The 19,897-nt window shown below is 43.5% G+C and overlaps 2 protein-coding genes across 6 annotated transcripts in view; both read left to right on the top strand.

Annotated features, from left to right (window-relative positions):
- UBIAD1 (UbiA prenyltransferase domain containing 1) overlaps window positions 1–3,115 on the top strand; it is a 45,146-nt gene extending 42,031 nt beyond the window's left edge. For 2 of the 3 annotated variants that reach the window (XR_007506895.1, XM_049807409.1), the window contains one exon: window positions 3,034–3,115. Coding sequence is in view for 1 of the 3 variants with exons in the window: in XM_049807418.1 (XP_049663375.1) it covers window positions 3,034–3,041 (8 nt within the window). In the remaining 2 variants the exon portion in view is untranslated. The remainder of the gene's footprint in view (window positions 1–3,033) is intronic. The other variant, XM_049807418.1, reaches the window with a different exon arrangement.
- A 16,100-nt stretch (window positions 3,116–19,215) lies between these two features.
- DISP3 (dispatched RND transporter family member 3) overlaps window positions 19,216–19,897 on the top strand; it is an 89,212-nt gene continuing 88,530 nt past the window's right edge. For 2 of the 3 annotated variants that reach the window (XM_049807200.1, XM_049807239.1), the window contains exon 1: window positions 19,256–19,271. The gene's annotated coding sequence lies outside the window, so the exon portion shown is untranslated. Of the gene's footprint in view, window positions 19,272–19,897 lie in introns of all 3 variants that reach the window. The other variant, XM_049807208.1, reaches the window with a different exon arrangement.

A 19,897-nucleotide genomic window follows, 5' to 3' on the forward strand; every position in this document is an offset into this window, starting at 1 on the left:
TTTTCCACAGGGTGGCAGCAACATGCTTCCATTTTCCACGCTGAGTGATCCCACTTGGGTGCTTCTCTCTCAAGGTTCTGGCTAGGTTTAAGCCTGAAAAGAGAAACGTTTTTAGGAGGGAGAGAGGGATTTTGCATGTACTCCATGCAGACAGCATATATCCCCAGAAGCAGCATCCTGACAATGTTAAGAGACAGCAGAGAGAGCTATATGCAGGATGTTCCTGCTTCTTTCCAATGCAGCGTAAACCTGCCTTCCAGATTAACCCTACTGTTTTGTTCCTTCCCGCACAGAAAGCCCTCAGGGTGGGAGAGAGAGAGATTTTGTTTCTCAGAGGTTGAAACTGTGAAATGACAGAGGAAATTTTTATTATGATGATTTTTATTTTTGTGTCTGGGTTTGAAATGATGGTGAAAATTCTCAACAAAAATACCTCATGAATATTCAATTACAGTGCCAGCAACACTTTGCAGTCATGGATTATTTATATATGAAATAACCAAAGCTTCATAAATAATAAAATAGCAGCAATCTCCGCTGTGTTTTATGTTCCCCATAGCCAGCACGGGGGCGGGGAGGATGTGTCTTTGTAGCATATTTACATGCTGTATCAGCCCCTTGCAGGCTGGGAGAGGTGGGGAGGACAGAGGTAGTAGAACAAAGTGTGTGGGTGAAGGCACTGGAGGTGTGGATGTGCACAGCACAATATATGGACAAGGAAATGTTTCGTTTGCTGCAGTGCTTGTGGGTGCATCTGGCTGCAGAGGACTTCTGGTGTAGCATGAGGCATATGTGTTTTTGAGGGCAGAGGTGGGAATACCTGCAGAGGGATTGCAGCAAGGGGACAAAACTTTTAGCCAGGATGTGTTGCTTGTGGGCAAGAACAAACACCTGGCTGTCTTTGGCTTGGTGTAGCTTGACAGCAGCTGTCTATATGGCCATAAACATAGGGGATATCCCCAAAATGGACTGCAGTAATAGCAAGGCATTGAGTTGTTTAAGGAAAGGAAGCCTTCACTTCTCAGACTTGGCCCTAAGTGATCCATGCTTGGTGGTTTCAGATCATCCAGAAAGCCCCAGGTTGGCAGAGCTAATGATCCCCTCTTGGGAAAGGCTCAGGTTTGCCTAAGTGGGCATAGGTAAAGAACAGGGCAGCGGGCTTTCCCCCTAGCTAGAGCAGCACCCACTTGCAGTCCCCTCTCCTTTAAGTAAACCTGTGCTTTAATTCCCAGGACAAATCTTTCTCACTCCCGTTTCCCAGCTGAACAACTGGCACGTACTATGCAGCTTGTTGTACAAGAAGGAAGCATGATTCTGGGGAATGTCTAACAGAGTTCCTATCCTCCAGCCTAACCCCACTTTTCACTCAATAATAAAGCAGAATAAGACTTAATAACTGCTTTCCTTATAACCAGACAGCAATGTGAGCACCTGATCTTTGCAGACTCCACTGCTTTCAGGAGAAAGGCTCTTCTGCCCAGTTGCCTTTGCTGGGTACTCAGCAATGAGTAATCCTATGGGGATGAACAGAGAGAACTGAGCCCTCCGTTGCCCGTGGTCTTCCCTCCTTTCCTGAAGGCTTATGCTGATGTCCTGCTCCCTACGGCTCCCACTGGGAAGCACTAAATGCCAAATCAGTAAAAGTGTCATTGGTTGCTTGGAGGGATGATTCATCACTCCAGTTTGGTGGCAGCATATTTATCCCCCCACCAGCCCATCCGGCAAGAGAAAAGAGATAAATTGCTGTCATCTCTTTTTATGGAACATATAATCAGGTGGTAACATGGAGAGTCGCCTCGGCTCAAAGTCATTCAGGATGAATTATTCATTCGCTTAAAATGTCTTAAAAAGAAAGGGAAATTGTCTCCCTGATACAGTACCTCTTCCTGGCATTGCTGCAGTGGGACACTGCTTGAAGAGGCCTGTTCTGATGCATAGCATGGAGTATGGACAGCTCCCCACCAGGGTCCCAGGGCCTTTGCAGCTCTCTGATGGCTGACATAGCACTTCTGCAGTGCTCCCAGGGAAGAAGACACATCTCCCTGCTCAAGACTTGGGAACAGGCTCAAATGTTTCTCAGCATCCTCCTGAGGGCTTGTCAAGGGGGCTCTGAGTGCACCTAGGCCTTTCTGGGCAGGATCTCTGCACATGGGAGAATTTTAACTCCTCTCTAGGGTCCTCACTGAAAGCTTCTCACGTTTATTTTATGGCTCGAGAATGCCATGGTTCTCAGAGAAAAAAGACTGAGGTGACCTCTTCTGAAAGAGCTTCAGAAGCAATCACCTAGCCACAACTGTACCTCTATCCTGCAGGAGCAGAGAATCCAGGTGTTTAGAGATTGCCTTCTTGCTGCTTCCTAGTCTGTACAAGTGATAGTTTCTTATACCTTAAATTCTAATGGCCTTGTTTTGGATTCCTCAGTTGGAACTGACTGAAGCTTTGACTATTTTTTTTTTCCTAAACCATCTTATATAGTTAAACATTTCTTGAAGAAGAAGTTTATATAATTAGTCCTGGAAGAACATCTAGCAGCTTGGGAGCATGTCTGAGGCTGCTGAGTCACTGGAGCGGAATTAGACATCTCCCATGGAACAGGCTTTCTACTGAGGTTTACTCATCTTGCCAAAAATTTCACCCAGGACTCTTTCTCAGTATTTTTAGCATTTTGCTGAAAAGTGTGGAGTTTTTACCCACTGGGAAGTGGCCTTTGATTAAAACTTTCCTGAAAAATGATGGTAATTGACAAATATGGACTTTTCATGATTCTGTAGTATTCTCCATCTGGTTATTTGGAATAATAATCAGCTTTTTATATTTACCAAAACAGACCTTTCAATTTAAAACATGTTTTTGTTTGTCTGTGTATTGAAAAATATTGATCATGATTCTGTGAAAAGTTTTGAAAGAACTGAAAATCAGCTTTTCCATTTCCCATCTCAGCTAACAAGGAAGAAGAAAAATGCTCTTGAGCAGAGAAAATTCCCCTGTATCCACTTTCTCCATGTAACCAATTTGATGCTCATCTTTTTCCAGAAGAATAATATTGAGAAGCAGAAGTTGCTGAGAAGGAGAAAGATTCTGTACCCATATCACTGGAGAAAGATGTGGAAAAGAACCTCTGTATATTCCAGTGGCTTTCAGGCAGGAGATACAACACATAGAATATGTGTTTCTGGGATTGCGTGGTGGTTTGTTTTGTGCTGTGCCATGGGGAAAATTGATTGATTTGAAAAGTTGATTCCTTACTGCATCCTAATCTGTCTGTGCAAAAACGTTAGAAACATTCTTATAACACCTAGAGCTACCCTTGCCTGCCTGCCTTTCAAATCTGCCTCCTCGAAGCTCCTCATACCGTGTTCATTAACACACTCAAAAAAAACCTGATGGAAGAGATGTCAGAATTCAGAACTATGAATGTGTGTCCATGCAATAACAATACTGGCAGGATATCTGAAGGGTCCTTGGCATAGTCAGCTGAAATGTTTAGTTATGAGCAGTAAACTATTTAAACCTGAATCCATCAGGAAAACTTGGGAAGGTCTTCCATCTTTCTTGATGCACTCTTTGGTCATTGTCAGAGAGCCATAATTGCTTGATATATTTTATGTCACCTGTCAGAACAGTTGCAAGTGGTGTTTCTTATCACAAAGAGAGTCTATCTTTTAATAATGAGTACTTTCTTTTGCATGATCTCAATGTGCATGAGATAAATAAACCCTCTAATGTGAGGGAATGATATGTTTTATCCCCGGTTTATGAGTGGGGAAATTAAGGCAGGAAAAGCTACACAAGATATGTGAGAAATACATGTACAGCCCCCTGACATCATAAATGCTAAAGTCATCCTTCCTTCTCCACATTCTGGAGATTAAGGAACCAGTTATTCATGAAAACTCTTTGGTTTAATGGCCATTTCCTCTCTGCTGCTCTTTTGGGGAGGGGGTCTTTTTTATTTGCTTTCCCCTCATTTATACTCACTTTAAATCCAGTAACAGAAAAAAATTAAATTACTTTCTGCTAAGAAAAAGGCCATGTGTCTGAGCTCCACACTGTCCTGGAGAACTAGGGCAGTTCCCCTTTGCCATACAGGTAATTCAATTTACAAGGAGTTTGTAAGATAATGGTGAATGAAGCATGAGCTTGTTATGTCCATGGAGAAATTAGTTCTCAAAAGAACACTGATGAAAGAAGTAGGGAAGGAAAACTCAGCAAAACGAAATGAGAAAGGTTATAAACATGTTAAGCTGGGCTTCCCTACTTCAGTGTTTGGAGCTGTCTCTGCTATAAATTGTATTGATTAAGAAACTTATTGGAGCTACCTGCTGCTATCAATTACTTTCCACTTATTGCTTTCTTTACCTGCTGGGCAGTTGATAGTCTGACAGAACAGAAGCCCCAAGTCTTCTTAACTTAGAGCTCATGAAAGCTGGAAAACAGAAGAAACTAATTTCCACTACTGCTGTTTCCTACTGGAAAGGGAAACAACCCACCTGGCTCATATGGGTGGGCTTTTTCTGGTGTCTGGAATTGGGATGGGAGAAGTCCATGACTCTATGGAGTATGAGAAATCCTACAAAATGGTGTGGACTTACGTGACAGGCAGTTCTCAGCATGTAGTCCCATGGTGGAGCTGCCAGTCCTGTCCTGTGCAGTGTGTCTGAAGCTGAATACTGCCTCTAGAGCCTTACACTGCAGAGCAGACAAAGGTATTGTCAGGTAATGAAATAATGATGTGAAAGGGATGGGATGGAAGATTCGTAGCACAGCATAATCCTCTCTTTTTTCCACCCAATGCTGCAGTGATTCTGGTAAGTTAGGGGAAATCTGATCTAACCCTATTCATTTTATGGTAAAAAGGAGGAGAAAGCAATAGAGCCACAAGACTGTGAATGTCAGCAGCCCTTCTGCCATTCTGGAGTCTCTTTGTAACTCCCTTTTATACCCTGCAATGATTCCTCTGTAGCCTGCAGTTTTTGACCCTTCAGGCTCTCTGATGGTGAAGGAAATGATTGGCTGTTTTTGCTGATTCTTTATATAGATCTATATATATAAAAAAGATAAAAAAAAATAAAGCAAAGTCTAGCTCCTCTTTTCCAAATTCAGACCTCCAGAATCAGAGCAGCCCACAGGATTTTCTTGGCAAAAATCCAGTAAAATAAATGGAAATGAACATCCAAGTTGTTGAAAAGGCTTTGAAAATCTCAGCCTAAGTCCTTAAAAGTCCATTTACGTTCTCACTGCTGTGACTTCAGGTCAGCTTGGGCTCTTGACTTCACTAACTGCTTTAAAACTACCTTGAATTTCTCATCTCTTTTATCCTATGGGATTTTTCTTTCTTTGCCTTTTTTCTCTGACCCATCATAAATCCTTTCTTTTGTCCCTTCTTGCACAAAATCAGCCAGAGATGGAGGGTAGGGGCAATGTGAGGGCGTGCCCGATTCAGAAATACACCCCTGGTATGCCCTGCAGCCAGATCACCTCCGGCTGTTGTCAGTTCTTGCATGCTAAGCAAAATTGGACTGGATGAAAGATGCTGAAGGAAACCTGGATTTTATAGGAGACAGTGTTGGGAACCTGTTGGCTTTGCACAAGGCCCTTACGTGTGACACGAGTTGGTTTGGTCCTAATGTTGGCATGTGGTATGGGGAATCAGTTGAGGAACCAGTGTTTTTGCTCAAATGTTGCCCATTTCCATGGTATTTACTGTGAATTTAGCATTATTTCATCTTCTTTTTTCAACCCTGGAGATCCTCGAGGAACAAGATGCCACAAGTTATTATGTTGTGTTCAGAAGTCAATCCCAGTCTTTCACAGTTGCAGTGAAAAGCTTGAACATTTGTCACAGGTGCGACCTAAAGAGTCAGAAGCCAGAAGGCAAAAGAGAGCACTTATTTATAAAAGCACCCTGTTTGATAAGCCAATCTGATGATTATAAAGTGTCTGAGTTGGATTTGAATTCAAGGGACTTAAAAAAGTTCTAAAAAATGCTGACTGCTAGCAGCCCTCTTGCCCATATGTATCTATCTGGTTGGGTGCCCAGACGCTGATACCATAAAGAGGCAGGAAGATCTCAGTACTTTCTAGAAACAAATCCCTTGAAGGCATTTGTCAGTAGGATCCTGAATTGTTAGTCACATCTGAAAAATCAGGCTTTATGCTGACTGTAAGAGTGCTAGTGCCAGTGGGATTTTGAAGGATGCCGTGTGGGCTAATACAAACTGAGCTGGAAAATGTAGCATTATCCTTTGTGCCTAGACTGAAACAGCGCCCTAGCAGGCTCTTGGAGGCAGCTAGTGCATCTGGAGCACACTGTTAGGAGGGCTGTGCAACTGCATTCTTGACCTGGAAGACCAGAGATCTCAAGGCATTTTTACTTTTAGGGAACTGTTTTTAATTTCTCGTGTTGTGGCCATGGTTCAATATGGTGCGAAGGCACTGGCAGCCCATCTGAAGTCTTCCCCTATACTTTTAGCCAGATATGTGGGTCTTTACTTTTTTCCTGGTCTTTTGTACCAAGGGCTTTTGTGCTGTTTTCTGCTGAAGAGATGGCTGCCTTTAATTTAGATGGACAAAAAGAGACTTTCTAATTTAAAAAGCTGAACATGACTATATATTGCAGAGAGATATTATTTAGCATGCAAAAAAAGGGCAGTCTTACCCTGGGGTGCCAGGAATTTGTTTTCACTTGTTAGAGTGCGGTATGAACTCGTTAATTTGATAGCGTATATGTAAGTGCTATCTTTCTACTTAAAATTGTGACAAATTCACCCCCAGATATCTCACAGTTACTGCTCAGCTTCACATCTTTGCATCTTGAAAAGTCATTGTGACAAAGGCAATTGAATTTAGATCTGCCTGTCCCCAAATTAATCACTTTTCATACCTGAGCTAAAGGAATTTGCTGAGGTCCTTTATGAGCAAGACACAGGTACGGACTGTGACACAGATTAGCATCTCTGAATCTGCCCGTCAGAGGGCGATGAAGTGCTCATGTGGAAGAATACGCTGGCAAATGCACATGTCTTCTGCCAGTTCATTTGCCAAGGGTGTATATCTCTCAACTGCCACATTAAAATTGTAATGCCTGTAACAGGTCCTGAAATTACAGTCAGGAGCCCTATTCCTCTGACCTTCTCCATATTCTGTTTGTATTGACTTCTTCTGCCAATTTAGCCAGGCAGCCAGAAAGTAAATAAATGCTCCCCACCTGGCAGGTGCAGAAAGGTTAGATTTGCATAAAGTGGCCAGTGTAAATTTCTCCTGTTTGTTGTCACCTCTTCTCTCCAACTGGGAATTCCAAGGCAGAGATAAATGTCAGCTGGAAATAGCACTTCGGTGTCAGCAGTTAATCTCTTCCTGCTATTTCCCCGTGGTCACTTTTTGCTGCTCTTTACCACATAGATCAGCCAATCGCCTCTTGTGTGAGCCTCTCATTACTGGGCTCTTCTGTTATTGCTTTGCTTACATTCTTGACTTTCCTTTTACATTGTCTCTTTGTAAATTAAATTATTCTCAACCGCTAAGTCACTGCGCTGAAGTGGTTGTGCGAAACAGCCTGCTACCAGTTTCGTTCCCTGAATGGTTCAGTGTGTCTCTACCCTTTGTACCTGAGCCTAGGTGGATTAAGAATCACATAGGTTCTCTTTTATGTGTTCATTTTATAGCAAGCAGATCATATGAGGCACTGTAGGTCCCCCAGCTGAGAATTCAGTTTTGCAAAGCCCTGAGCTGTTCCTGAGGTCACTGACTGCTGCTTGCTTGCCAATGTTACTGAGAGTCCAAGACAGTCAATCGGAGTTCTGCATCTTGTGCACTAAAATCTCAGCAGTGCTCCTCTTGTAAGTGCTTGTCTCTTTCTCAGGAACTGTTGGCTAATGGGGATGCCACGACTGAAAAGAAGGAGAATGAGAGCCTCATGAGTGGGTCCAGTTTTTCAGGTCTTTGATTTGGACACTCATTCAAGGGCCTGCTGCTGGTGCACCCTGTTACATGTTACTCTATAATGGTTAAAAAGACTTCATGAGATGAGAGCAGAGACTCCCCACTCTTGCTTCCCCACTTACTCTGCTTTTAACTCTCTCTGGCTATTAGTGCCACTTAGGAGGCAGAGGACTCTTTAATCACCCTTTTCTCCAGTACCATATCTCTCTGATTTTTTCAGGTTTCCCTTGCTTATTCTGAGTGTTCTCGGTGATCTCCTCCAGCTCTGGTTTCTTTTCCTTCTTAATCTTCTTCTGCTTTCTCTTTTTCTTTCACACACACACACAAATGCACCTTCAGCCATTAGTCTACAGTAAAACTCACAGCTCTGTGTTGTAGCTCAACTCAGATCAACCCTCTGCGTTTTGAATGGTAACCTCCATTGCTTCAGTTTGTACCAAACAGAGAGACATGTAAGTGTTCTTTGATTTAGCCTGAATCAGAGACAGCTGCTCTTCTCACTGGTTCCAATGAGATTTAACCTAGCCCATAACAACGAGGTCCATATTGCCATGTCCCTTCTGTTTTGCCCATGTGCCAGAGTGATCCTGTCTTCCAAGCAGCCACCTGCCCCCTGTTTTTTCCAGCTGCCTCCATCTGTTCTCAGTAGAGTCCCCAGTTACTTAAGAGCTGTTTCCTGGCTGGTCTAAACCAGACTCATCCATACCCTCAGAATAAATTGTTCAATCATTTTGGCATTTCTCCAAGAACAGTTTGGCCCCTTCATGTTGGACTGTGGTGGAGGATGGCTTTCTGCTCTGTCTTGCCTTCTGTAATGTGTTCAAAATGTACTGTTTCAGACAGCCTCTCCAGTACTGCTATTGCTGCCTTCAGTGAGAGGGAGGAGGTGAAAGAAATAGATCAGTAATTTGGTTCTAAATCACTTCCCCAACAAAGCCAGTGGTGAAGGTCACTTGTAATGAAGCTGTCATACAGGTAAGGCCTCACAATCAGGGGGAAAAAGAGGAAAAGGAAAATGAGGCTGGAGATGAGTTCATTGTAATCTTGAAGCAATTTCATGGAGATGTAGGTGCTTGGATTGAAGTCCTGGATGCTAACAGGAAGGTCACAAGAGAGAAACTGCTTGTGTGGAGTTTGTCTGTTGTAGGAAAGTCCTTTAGGAGTGCTTAGCCCTAACTGTATGAAAACCTATGAGCAGAGTCCCATGCACCAAGCTCTTTGGGGGAAGGATATTATGAGATTAAACCATTGTGACCCTGCCTGAATGCCTACAAAGTGACTAGGCATAGATTCACATCCCCTCAGAATTGCAGGAGGGTTTGCATGAAGGTTTGGAGACCCCAAATCCATTCCCATAGCAGAGTGGTAGTGTGGAGAAAAGAATCTCTGGTTTGCAGGAAAAGGAGAAAATATTATTTCTTAATCAAAAACATTTATAAACTGTTAAAAATCCTTTTTTTTGACATTTAAAGTTTATGCTTTCAAACAAGAAATTAATTTACCAAAAAAAGTAAATATGTCTTTTAAAGGTTGACATAAAATGAATTGGTTTTAAATTATTGCAAAGAAACCTATTGACTGACCCAACTTGATTTTTTTTTTAGACAGGGAGTTTAGGTTCAGGAAGATTTTTGTGGTATTTGATTTTTCATCTGGTTTCAGGATCAAAATTGTAGTTTGTCAAGATTGACATTCTCTGGCTTCCATCTCAGGCTAGCACTGTGCCTGGATGGGGGCTGCCTATGGCTTTGGTGTCCTGTATGAATCCACTCCCTCTGCTGTACTTCAGCTCAGACCAAATGTCTTTGTTGGCACAAAAAATTGTACCCGTGTAGCCAAAGCTTGGGAGCTCGATTCACCCACCCAACAGCAGGCCCAGGACACTTGGAAAAATACTGTGTGCACAGGGCTGAGACTTGCATGTGAATCCTGAGCACTTCCCTTAGTGCTGCTTGTCCCTCAGCTCAGTGCCTCCATTCTCATCTGCCCAAGTCTCATCCTGGCTCCCAGTGAAACAAATTGTTCATTGATGCAGCTTTTGATTAAATTTCTTGACTCTTTTCCAGAATTATTTCCCCTGGGATTTCCAGAAAAGCACTGCAGCATAGAGGAGTGGTAGTGAGGGAAGGGAGAACAAGCAAGGTTCCCCCTGATATATACAGCCTTGAGAGCTGCAGAGATGTTCAAGAGAGGGAGATGGGATGACCTGTCTTTATGGTGACCCTGTAGGGGGGGGGGGGGGGGGGATTTAGTGTGAAAATATTTCCTGTTGGTGTCCCTGGTTCTAACTCCCACCGTCCCCCCTTCTCACCCACCATCACAGATTTCTTGTGATCTCTGGAGAACCCAGATCCCTAGCCCAAAGAGAGCATTATTTTAACCTGGCACTTAGCCCGCAGGACTCGGTGATATTTATACTGTCAATGGTGGGAAGAGGAAAAGAAATAGTGCACTTGCTGGGTTTTACAGTTCCTCTCATGTTTATCATCATTGAAGTTCACTGGAAAAAGACTTCAGGAAAGACAAGCAGGAAGTAAATCTCTTTCTTCTCTGGGGAGGCTGTTTGGATTGTGAGAGATTTCCATGACCAAATCTAGAAGGAACTTTTCGAACTGCTAGGTGCGGAAATTTTATAGAATAAACCATGGATTTCAGAGGGTACCCTCAACAAATAGTGGTATATCTCTTGGGTGCAGGGCCCTTTGGGGCTGGCTTTGGCCCACTGATGATGAAAAGGCATCAGTCATCCTTTACAGCAGTGTTTTGACAGTTGCTTAAGTGTTGTGTAAGAAACTGCATGAGAAACCAGGCATGTTGAACTAGACTTTTAAATGTCTTTCAGGGCTTCTGGAATGAAGCCTAAAAGGAAAAGTCTTGAGGGTTGTTTTGTCACGGGCTTTTGTTGGGGGAGGATCTCAAGTGTCTGTGCTTTGGGCACGACAAAGCCAGCATCCTTGGAGAGCTTATTATCACAACTCCTTGAACAACTGGCCACTCCCAGAGGGCCCACATGTACAATAATGCAATGAAGAACCGTTGCCTTCAGTCTCAGGCTAGAGCTCTTCTACATCACACCCCCTGCCTCTTTGTACAGCTCTGGACATGTGGCCTTTGTTTGGCTAATGAAGCTGTCTGGAGCTCTGAAAGCCCAAGCATGCTCCTAGCGCTCATTATCTGGCTCCTACAGCAGGAGCCTCCACCAGCAGCAGCAGCCTCACTTAAATATCTGTTGTTTTGTAAGAACCAAAAGGATCAATGCAATTGGAAAAGCAACTTGGAGATTCCCCACTTCATGGGGAAAAGAGTGCAGGTAACTAAACTTGACAAAACTTTTTGATAAGTGACTACACCTTTGAAGGAATGTAATCTCCTTTCACGAGCATAGTGTCTATATCCTGATGTGTACCACGTGCATATATAGACACAATGGCAGGCATATATACCCATTTGTCTTTGAGCACATGCCAACGTATATACAGTATACACAGCTGATATGCAATATCATGAACTTGTGCAAGTAAAGAAATATTCTTGGTTATAATACTGTGTAATTCTGCCTATATGTGTGTAAGTGGTGATGCGCACACATGACAGAAGCTTGGAAATGATAGAAAAATAGTTAATAACTCCCATGCTCTGCTTACATTTTTTGCAGTTACAAAGTATGCTGTAGCCAAAAACGTTGGTTTGTTTGCTGCAACTTTCCATCAGCACCCCTCTGTCCTAGTGTTTGGTTTTATTTTACTTATTTATTTGCATGTCACACCTATGACGATGCCTTTGTTAAAATCAAAAAAAAGCCCATCAATGTAGTGGACAAATAAATAAGCCTCCAAGGTTTAACTTAGGCACGTTCAGATAAGCAGATCTCCCAAAAGCATACTTTGGAGTGGCGTCACCTCGTGTTGCCCTGTGGCATAGCAGTGAAAATGGATCTTTTCCAATATTTTAAAAAAAAATCTGAAATTTTCCTGCAGAGTTTTTGTACTAGAAATTCGTGTCCTTGCTTGCAGGCTCATCTGTTAGACAATGCATCTTGACGTCATACATCCTGAACCGAGCTGTGGTCCATCGTTTCCTGCTAGAACACATAATTGGGCTGGGGAGCAAAGAGCAATTGTGGGATACAAAACCAACTCTCCATGGGACTCTTTACAAAGATTTTTCACAGTGGGAGCTGGCCACATTCCCCTGAGCTGCACAGATGCTTGAAAAGGGGGCTTGAATTTCCATGGCAACAGGCTGCATTCTGCTGACTCTGGTAGTCTGTCAGTCTCCGGATATGTCTGTCACCCCCGGTGCTCTGAGTTTCAAGGCCAACAATGTGTGATGGACAGAGATTGAAGCGGGGTTGTGCTGGGGTCAGACATCTTGGTCAAGAGAATGTACTACTAACACACTAGGGGAGAGGCAGTGTGAAGTTAAGATGATACAGGCGAATCCTCCAGTCTGGCTCAGACATCAGTTACAATAGGATCTTGCTAGTTGAGCTGTTGTCTGGTTACTAGGAAGCTCAAAGGCATCATGTCACAATATGATTGTGTCCTTGTCTAGCTCTTCTCATCTGAAAAGCTCATTTTTTATACACGTCAGATGACAAAGTCTCACAGTGTCTCTGTGAGGCAGTCACAGTGGGGAAACTGAGGCAGCCCTGGGAAGTAGCTAGATATACAGAAAATGCTAGTGCCAGAGCTAGGAGCAGGATCAACAAGTTCTCATTTCCTCTGTTCCCCCACCTCATTGTGAGGAGCTATCATCTTTCATGTAACTTGTTAAGTAGGAGGATATTCCTGCTTATTTCTTGAGTCACTTCTAAGAAGAAAAAACATTTAACACGCACATACTCAAAATAGTAGGTAAATATGTTATAGTGGAATAGAGGACAGTAACTATGGACAAACCTGAGGAAAGGGAATTGTGAGCTAAGAGATAAGGGTGGGATGGGCTGAGGAGTTTTCTATTTCTGGGTGGGATTGAAGCAGAGGAGGAGGGCAAGGTGCATTAATGGCGGTGTGAGGTTGAGTACAAACTCAGAGGGATAGGAAAGGCTCTGTCTGTCTTGAGTTTATCCTGAGTTCAGTGCAAGCTCAAGGACTGGCACAAATTTTGTTTCCCATGACCCAAGTATTTCCCATGAGCTGCAGGAAAAATATGGGTTGCAGCTTACAAGAGAGCATTTACTGAAAGGGCTGTGCGTTACTGGAGCCAGAACATTGGACCTGGGGGAAAGGGCAGACAGGCTCATAAAGGAGGTTGCTGTGATGATCTTTGAGATCTTTGCCAAGCTGCCTGGAAATGTCTTCTTTTAACATGTATATGATGATCCTGGTTTTCTGTTGTCACGCGAAGCCACTCCAGCACAGAGGCACCGCTTGTGGCAAGCTGGGCTGAGAGGAGAAGCTGAGGGAGTGGGATGGTGTGCCGTCCTTTTCCATCATGTGGGAACATATTGGTGTGGCTGTGCTGCAAGATGGAGGGAGGTGGCAGGCAGAGCACTAGCCTCAACTAGCTGTACTAAGGGGGAAATAATGTATCTTGGCCCCCTCGGGGACACCACTCATACTGTGAGAGATATCCAATGAAGACGTCACTTCGGTGTGCAAATGGGAGAGGAGTGGGACGGAGAGAGCTGCATTCTCTTTGAGACCTGGGTTATCCTTAGGGAACTGGCATGCAGGGGAGACTGAGCATCTGTAGGCTGGCAGGCAGCATTTGCCTCTGCTGAGCAAGTGTGTTTATCTCTAGAGCTCTCAGCAATGTTTATGGCTGAGGAAGGGTGTAAATCTCATCGGATTCAAGTCCTTGGTGGATAATTATTCCCTCCTTCTTCCACCCCCACTCCCCATGCGCTCCTGCCCTGGATATGAGACACTGTTCACAGATTATAAATGGATGCAATGCTATGCTTAATGTGGAGAGACACCTTATAATCAGGTGAGGCACAGGGTGGGAGGTGAGGCACAGGGTGGGAGGCAGCTTGCCAGTTCCTGCTCCTTCCCATGTGTAGTCAGTCCCTGAGCCTCCTGTCATGCTCATCTTTGGGAAGCTCATTTCTTCCATTTCCCCTTAAAATGACTTGTAGCCTATAAAGCCTGGAGCAGGGCAGCTGCGTGCTCAGAATACTAAGGTGCCATCCCTAACAGGAGAAGGTGGCGGGGTGCAGGGAGGGAGACTGCCACTCTAATTCCACATCAGGACTCTGGTTTGGCTCTTGCAGCTTATGAGGCTATCAAAGCCTCTCACTTAATTACAGCCATAGCAATCAATCTTTCTTCCTGTTCATTATGCTTCCAGCCAGGGTTAGCAGTATTTTTATTCTTGAGGCCTCAGGAGAATTTTCAGTTCATAAGGCATCACAGCCAACCATAGTGACTGGTATGGGTTGTGTCCGTAAGAGTGCATTCCTGCCCTATGGCTGGAGGAAAAGTGTGGGGCAGTAAAGCTTGGACATCTGGCACTGTGAGATTTGGTTCTGTTTTGCACGATGAAGGTTCATTGAATGGGCCCTGTGCCTGGAGAGGCATACAGGGCTTTGCATTAACTTGACATGACCAGCTGAGTTGCTAGAGCCCTTGCACAGTGGCAGTTAGTTGTTCCAAGGCATTATGACTGGGCTGAGTGTAACATATCAAGTCATTATGGCATTATCTCTTCATTACACGCAAAGTGCTGTTGGAGCTCAGGGAGGAGCACAGGGACAAAGACAGAGAGGAGGGAAGCGGCTCATTAGCTGCCCAGAGGAATCAAGCTGAACATCTCTTTTTCTCAGGCAGAGGCTCTGTCATCACCTGCAAAGAACAAGTCTATTAGAAATTAGGGCTTGCTGAAGGACAGCTGTGTGTATCAGTACGTACATGGGCTAATACACAAGTAGAGCATGTCATCTACATACACCCCTACCCTGGACCAACTAACACACATACAATGCACATCTTGCATAATCCCATAACACAAGAACAAGCAGCTTCCCTTCCATCACTGTCCACTTAAATTTAGAAACACATGTACCAAAACATGCTCTTGCATCTACACACGTGTTCATCTGCTTTATAGGGACTGCTTACAACCGTGTCCAACAGTCACATCTAACAATCTCACATGTGCTTACCCTCCTACCAGAGCATGCACAGCAACTGCACCAAGCCTACGCCTATGGACAGGGAGTTCTGGCTCGCCTGTATTCATTCCTCTGTGCTCATACTGTGCACTCCAGTGCATTCTGTCCCTTCAGCTGTGAAATCTGGTTCTACGCAGATGCATTCACCAGCAGAAGGATGTTCTTTCTTTCCCCTTCCTTCCAATTTTCCTTTATCCTGGTTTCCATGAGTTCTGCTGGCATGCACTGGGGCTCCCACAGGTTTTCCCACAATCATGCCCTGTCAGAACCAGCCGGAGCGCTTGCAGCAAACATGAGGACTGGCAGAGTGAGCTGGCACAATGGCTAGATGAGCTTTCTGGTGTAAGGCCCCCTTTCATGGGGGCCAGGAAGCATTGCAGCTTGCATGTTATTCTGGATGAAGCATGGGAAACAAACTCCTGGTCATCTCTTAACTCACCCACCAGCTGCTGGACTTTTGTCTGCAGTGACTCCTTATCCCTGCTGCTCTCCTCCATCGGACATGGATCAGAAGGCCATTAACTTGTTTACTCCATGCTGGCCCCAGCCTCACAGACTTCTTGCTGGACAATATATCAAGAAAAAGCATTTGGCAAGATTTATGGGGCTGTTGCTGCCAACTGTGGACTGTGGAAAGTAAAAAATGTCCTTTCTGAGGCAATAAAATATAAAACGGGACCCAATTTCTCTCCAGGGTAGGAATCATTATGTTTGACAATGCTGTAAAACACATGGCGCTACAGCACGGGGGTGAGAGCCAGAGTAAACGCTGCCTTCGGAAACCTCATTCATTGCAAAGCTCGGATGTGTGATTCATTGCAAAACAAGACAGGAAGGGTCTTGGGTGGAGACAGTCTCCCTTCAGCCTTTCTCTTCTCTGAAAGGACTGGAAATCCCTCTACAAGCTTTGCACAGATTTTCTGAAACATTTTAAATTCATTCTGTTAAGTTGGAGTGAGTACTCTGGGCATATACAGGAAGACTGGTTTACTTCTTTATTAAATCAATTTAGCTTAATTGGCTCAAAGAATGATTAAACTGATGGAGTTATATGAAAGAGTTTTCACTAGTTAAACTGTACCAATTAGTAATCAGGCCTGATAGACCTGAATCTTTTTCTTTGTGCCAGAGACTCTGGGCTTTGTACAAAGACTTTGTCTAGGGGAGAAAATAGCTCTCAGCTGATTAATTTCCACTTGTATGTCTGCCTATTCATCCTTCATTTCGTCTACACCTATTATTGTGGTGGTCTGTATATACTGTGCACCTCTGGCAATGTTACTGTAGTGAAATGCCAACTAAAACAGTTTGATTTAAGTTACACTATGATAGGGAAAACCTATATTTCTAAAATCTATCTGAGGTGAGGGAAAGAGAAGGTGTTATGTCAGGCAGGAGTAGAAAATGAAGGAAGGTGAGAGATGTAGCTGTAGGGCTCAGTTGTTCCCCTGGGTGTTGATGGGAAAGAGATGTTCATGCTAAAAATATAGTGCAAACTGCATTGTCTCATCCCCTATGCACTGTGCTCTGCAGAGCCTGTGTGCCCAGCAAAGTTATGTTAGCCTGGTGGGAGAAGCATCTTCTCTGGGTCCTTTTAACTTCATGTCAACATTTCCAATTCTTGATAAAATCAGATTGCCTCAGGACTGAAAATTCTTGATGTTCAGTTCTAGGAGGGCAATAATGAAAAGAAGAAAAGGAAGAAAAAGTATACTGGGCAAGTCTGAGATTTCTGTCCTTTTCTCTAGGCTGACTTCTCCTGGAAATACACCCTGTTCTTGCTTTGTGAGCGCTAACCACTGACTCTGCAATAGTAGTGGTGTCCCAACAGTCTTGTGTTTGGCTGTGCTTGATGCTGGATGACCCTTGGTAGATCAGACAATTTATGTTTTAAAGGGGGCTGGGGAAAACATAAGGTGGCTCTGTCCTTCATTCTATGTATCTCAGGAAATTCAGTGTAAATGTAAAAGGCAGCAAGATCACCTCAAGCCAAGACAGCAGGGCTTTTTGGCTTTCCAACAGCATACCTCGTACAACCAGAAGACAGAGTACTCCAATAAGTGGTTGCTTTGACTGCATTTGTAGATGCAGACGTTTACCTGAGTTGGGGCACTGTAATCAACTGACAGCTCCAAAGAACACAGTAATAAAATTTTGAACAAATGCTATTCTGGATTAATGGTTACCACTACCAGCAGGACAAGATTCCTTTGATCCTCAGCAGTACACATTATTGTTAGCTTTTTCTTTCTCCAGTGGATTCCTTTTTTAATGGATAAGTTTCTTTTCTGGAATATTCTTAGATTCTGCTTATCTGGTTTCAAATGCTTTGAATCCAACTAGGGCATAATTTACACAAGTATTGAACATACCATATAGCTTGTAGTATGTGTCCCATTATATCCTAATAAATCTCTAGAATATGGACTATATGGGCTAAATTTTCACATGGTCACAAACTAAGGCCGGACTATTTGAAAGAGGTAAACACTCCCTTGATCTCTCAAATGCTGAACTATTTGGGAATTCTGATCTGTGTGGTGATGAACTGCATCTCCCTGCTACTGCCTCCCCTTGCTTCTGCCCAGCTCCTTCCACAATCTGTGTTTTGTACATCACAGCCACTTTGGAAAACATGCAAAAAGACCAGTCCCCACTGCCTCGAAAACACTAGAACATTTTTGCACAGCCACTGCTGCAGAATAGGTAAGTGTATTATATAAGGCACTCTTAATGTCAGGCAAAGGCAGTGGTGTGATTATGATGCGTGAAAGAAAATGAAAGAACTCTTAAAAACAAAGGAAAAAGAGGTGAAAAAACACATCGAGGGCAGCAATTTCTTGTTTGGACAAAAACTGGTTTTAGTGAAGAACCCCTCTTTTATTTCTCCTGGTTCTTCTTATCATCTCCCACCATGGTATCTCCCTCTTCTATCAGGAACCTGCTCTGGGGTTTCTTCTTTACTATGCAAGCTTGTCATGTCTGTGTTTAATGAAGTTTAATTATCTTCTGAGATTCAATGAATAATTATAAATCTCTTCAAGATGCAATCACAAGCACTTCATGGTTCATTAACGGTGGAAAATCAATTGTAATTCACGTAATCCCTCTCCCCTGACCAGCCATACGCTTGTCCCCCCTGTGCACCTTGTTGTTCCTCCCTCATTTCGACACTGGGGAATACATTAATCTATTTTCCTATGAAACAAGTTAGAGTTTAGGGTAAGGGCAAAGAATTGGAGAATGCAGGAAGTGGGAGATGGGAGCCTAGACAGCGAGGTTACATAAGCCTACAGGTGAACTCCATCTCATGCTGTGGGTGCTTTGGAGGTGTCACGAGCTCCAGATTGCCAGTTTCCTCGGTTTAGAGACACTCACCTCCAAGGGTGTAGTGGCCTTCCTTTGGGAATTGCCTTTGGCTGTATACATCTTGTCTTCCTCTTGATCTGGTCTTCAGTTTGAACTCAAGTTACAATTTACCCTGTTGAAAATCTCCTGACATCTGTGAGCCTTTGCACTATTTGAAAAATAAGGACTGAAAGTTTGTTTTTGTTGGGACTGAAAAAGCTGGAGGTGTCAGCCCTGGCACAGGAAGCTATTCAGTGTTATCTTTAACTTTCTAAACAGCAGGCAGCATGTGAATCTAGCTGCACAATGAACCTGGAGTGACCTTTCTAATTGAAACTCTTTAACCTTTCAGCACAATTATAGCTACAAAATTTTACTGAATGCAGAAAAGATGGTTGTTTTTTAATTTTTTTTCTAAAGGTTAAAAGATTGAAAAATAAAAGAGAAAGTGAGATAGAGGAAGAGGGATGGAAATTAATGCAGTTGAGTTGCAGTTTCCAGCAGCCCCAGGAGAGCTCTGCAATGAAGATGACATTTCCATACAATTGACATTTCCTGGCTGGAGCAGTCCTCTGATTTGCAGCTGCTTGTGTGCGAAGACCATCATGAAGAGGATCATTTAATTTCTCATATTCATCAAATGGGATTTAATTTCCCCCCATCCCCACATATCCCACATCTCCTTTCCAGAACTGGTACGAGCTGTGAACTCTGCCTTTCCTTCACCTTTTGTAGGGGTGACCTTTGCCAAACCTCTTTCTTTTTCAGCTCTCTGGAGTTTTGCAGAAGTGAGACTTGCTTTTTACTAGAAAGATGGGTGGGACAGGAACAGTGGCTCTCATGATTTCAACCTCCAGGTTTGGAAGTCAGTTTCTTTGGTTTTTTTCCATTTATTTGTCTGTTTGCATGTTTGTGTTTGTGTGTACATCTCTTCTTGGCAGAATTTGCTGTGTGGCACTACAAGGACTCCATGCAGAGCATAACTTTGTGGCTTTCAGGGTCTGCAGGCTCATATATAGGCTTCCAGCATCTTACACACATGTCCTTCATGGGCGATAACTTCCTCCTGGGCACAGGTTGCTGTGGAACAGAGCGACTTTTCTTCCAGATTGTAGACATTTTTCCAAAGTGCATGTATCAAACTGGAGATGTATGCTCCATGACACTACATTGCTTTGAATCTGCTTAACTCAATTTAGTTGAGTAGGATATGCATCTTCACCGGAATTATTCCTCTTCAATAAATATGTTGCTGCAGTAATCAATTGGCATGTAATTAACAAACAATAACTATCTTATTAAACCTAAATGAAATGCAAATGCAATTCGGATTAATTTAGATCCCCAGTGACGAGTTCCTTTGCTTCCCCTTCAGCCATTGCTCCTCTTGAACAAGAGCTGCTGCCACGGCTGTCACTAGGTACAATAATTGGCATGCAGCCTTCTAGGGCTGCGTTGAACCAATGTTTCATGCATGCCTTGTGCTTGCAC

This window comes from Accipiter gentilis, chromosome 1, assembly GCF_929443795.1.
Source record: "Accipiter gentilis chromosome 1, bAccGen1.1, whole genome shotgun sequence".
Classification (NCBI taxonomy): domain Eukaryota; kingdom Metazoa; phylum Chordata; class Aves; order Accipitriformes; family Accipitridae; genus Astur; species Astur gentilis.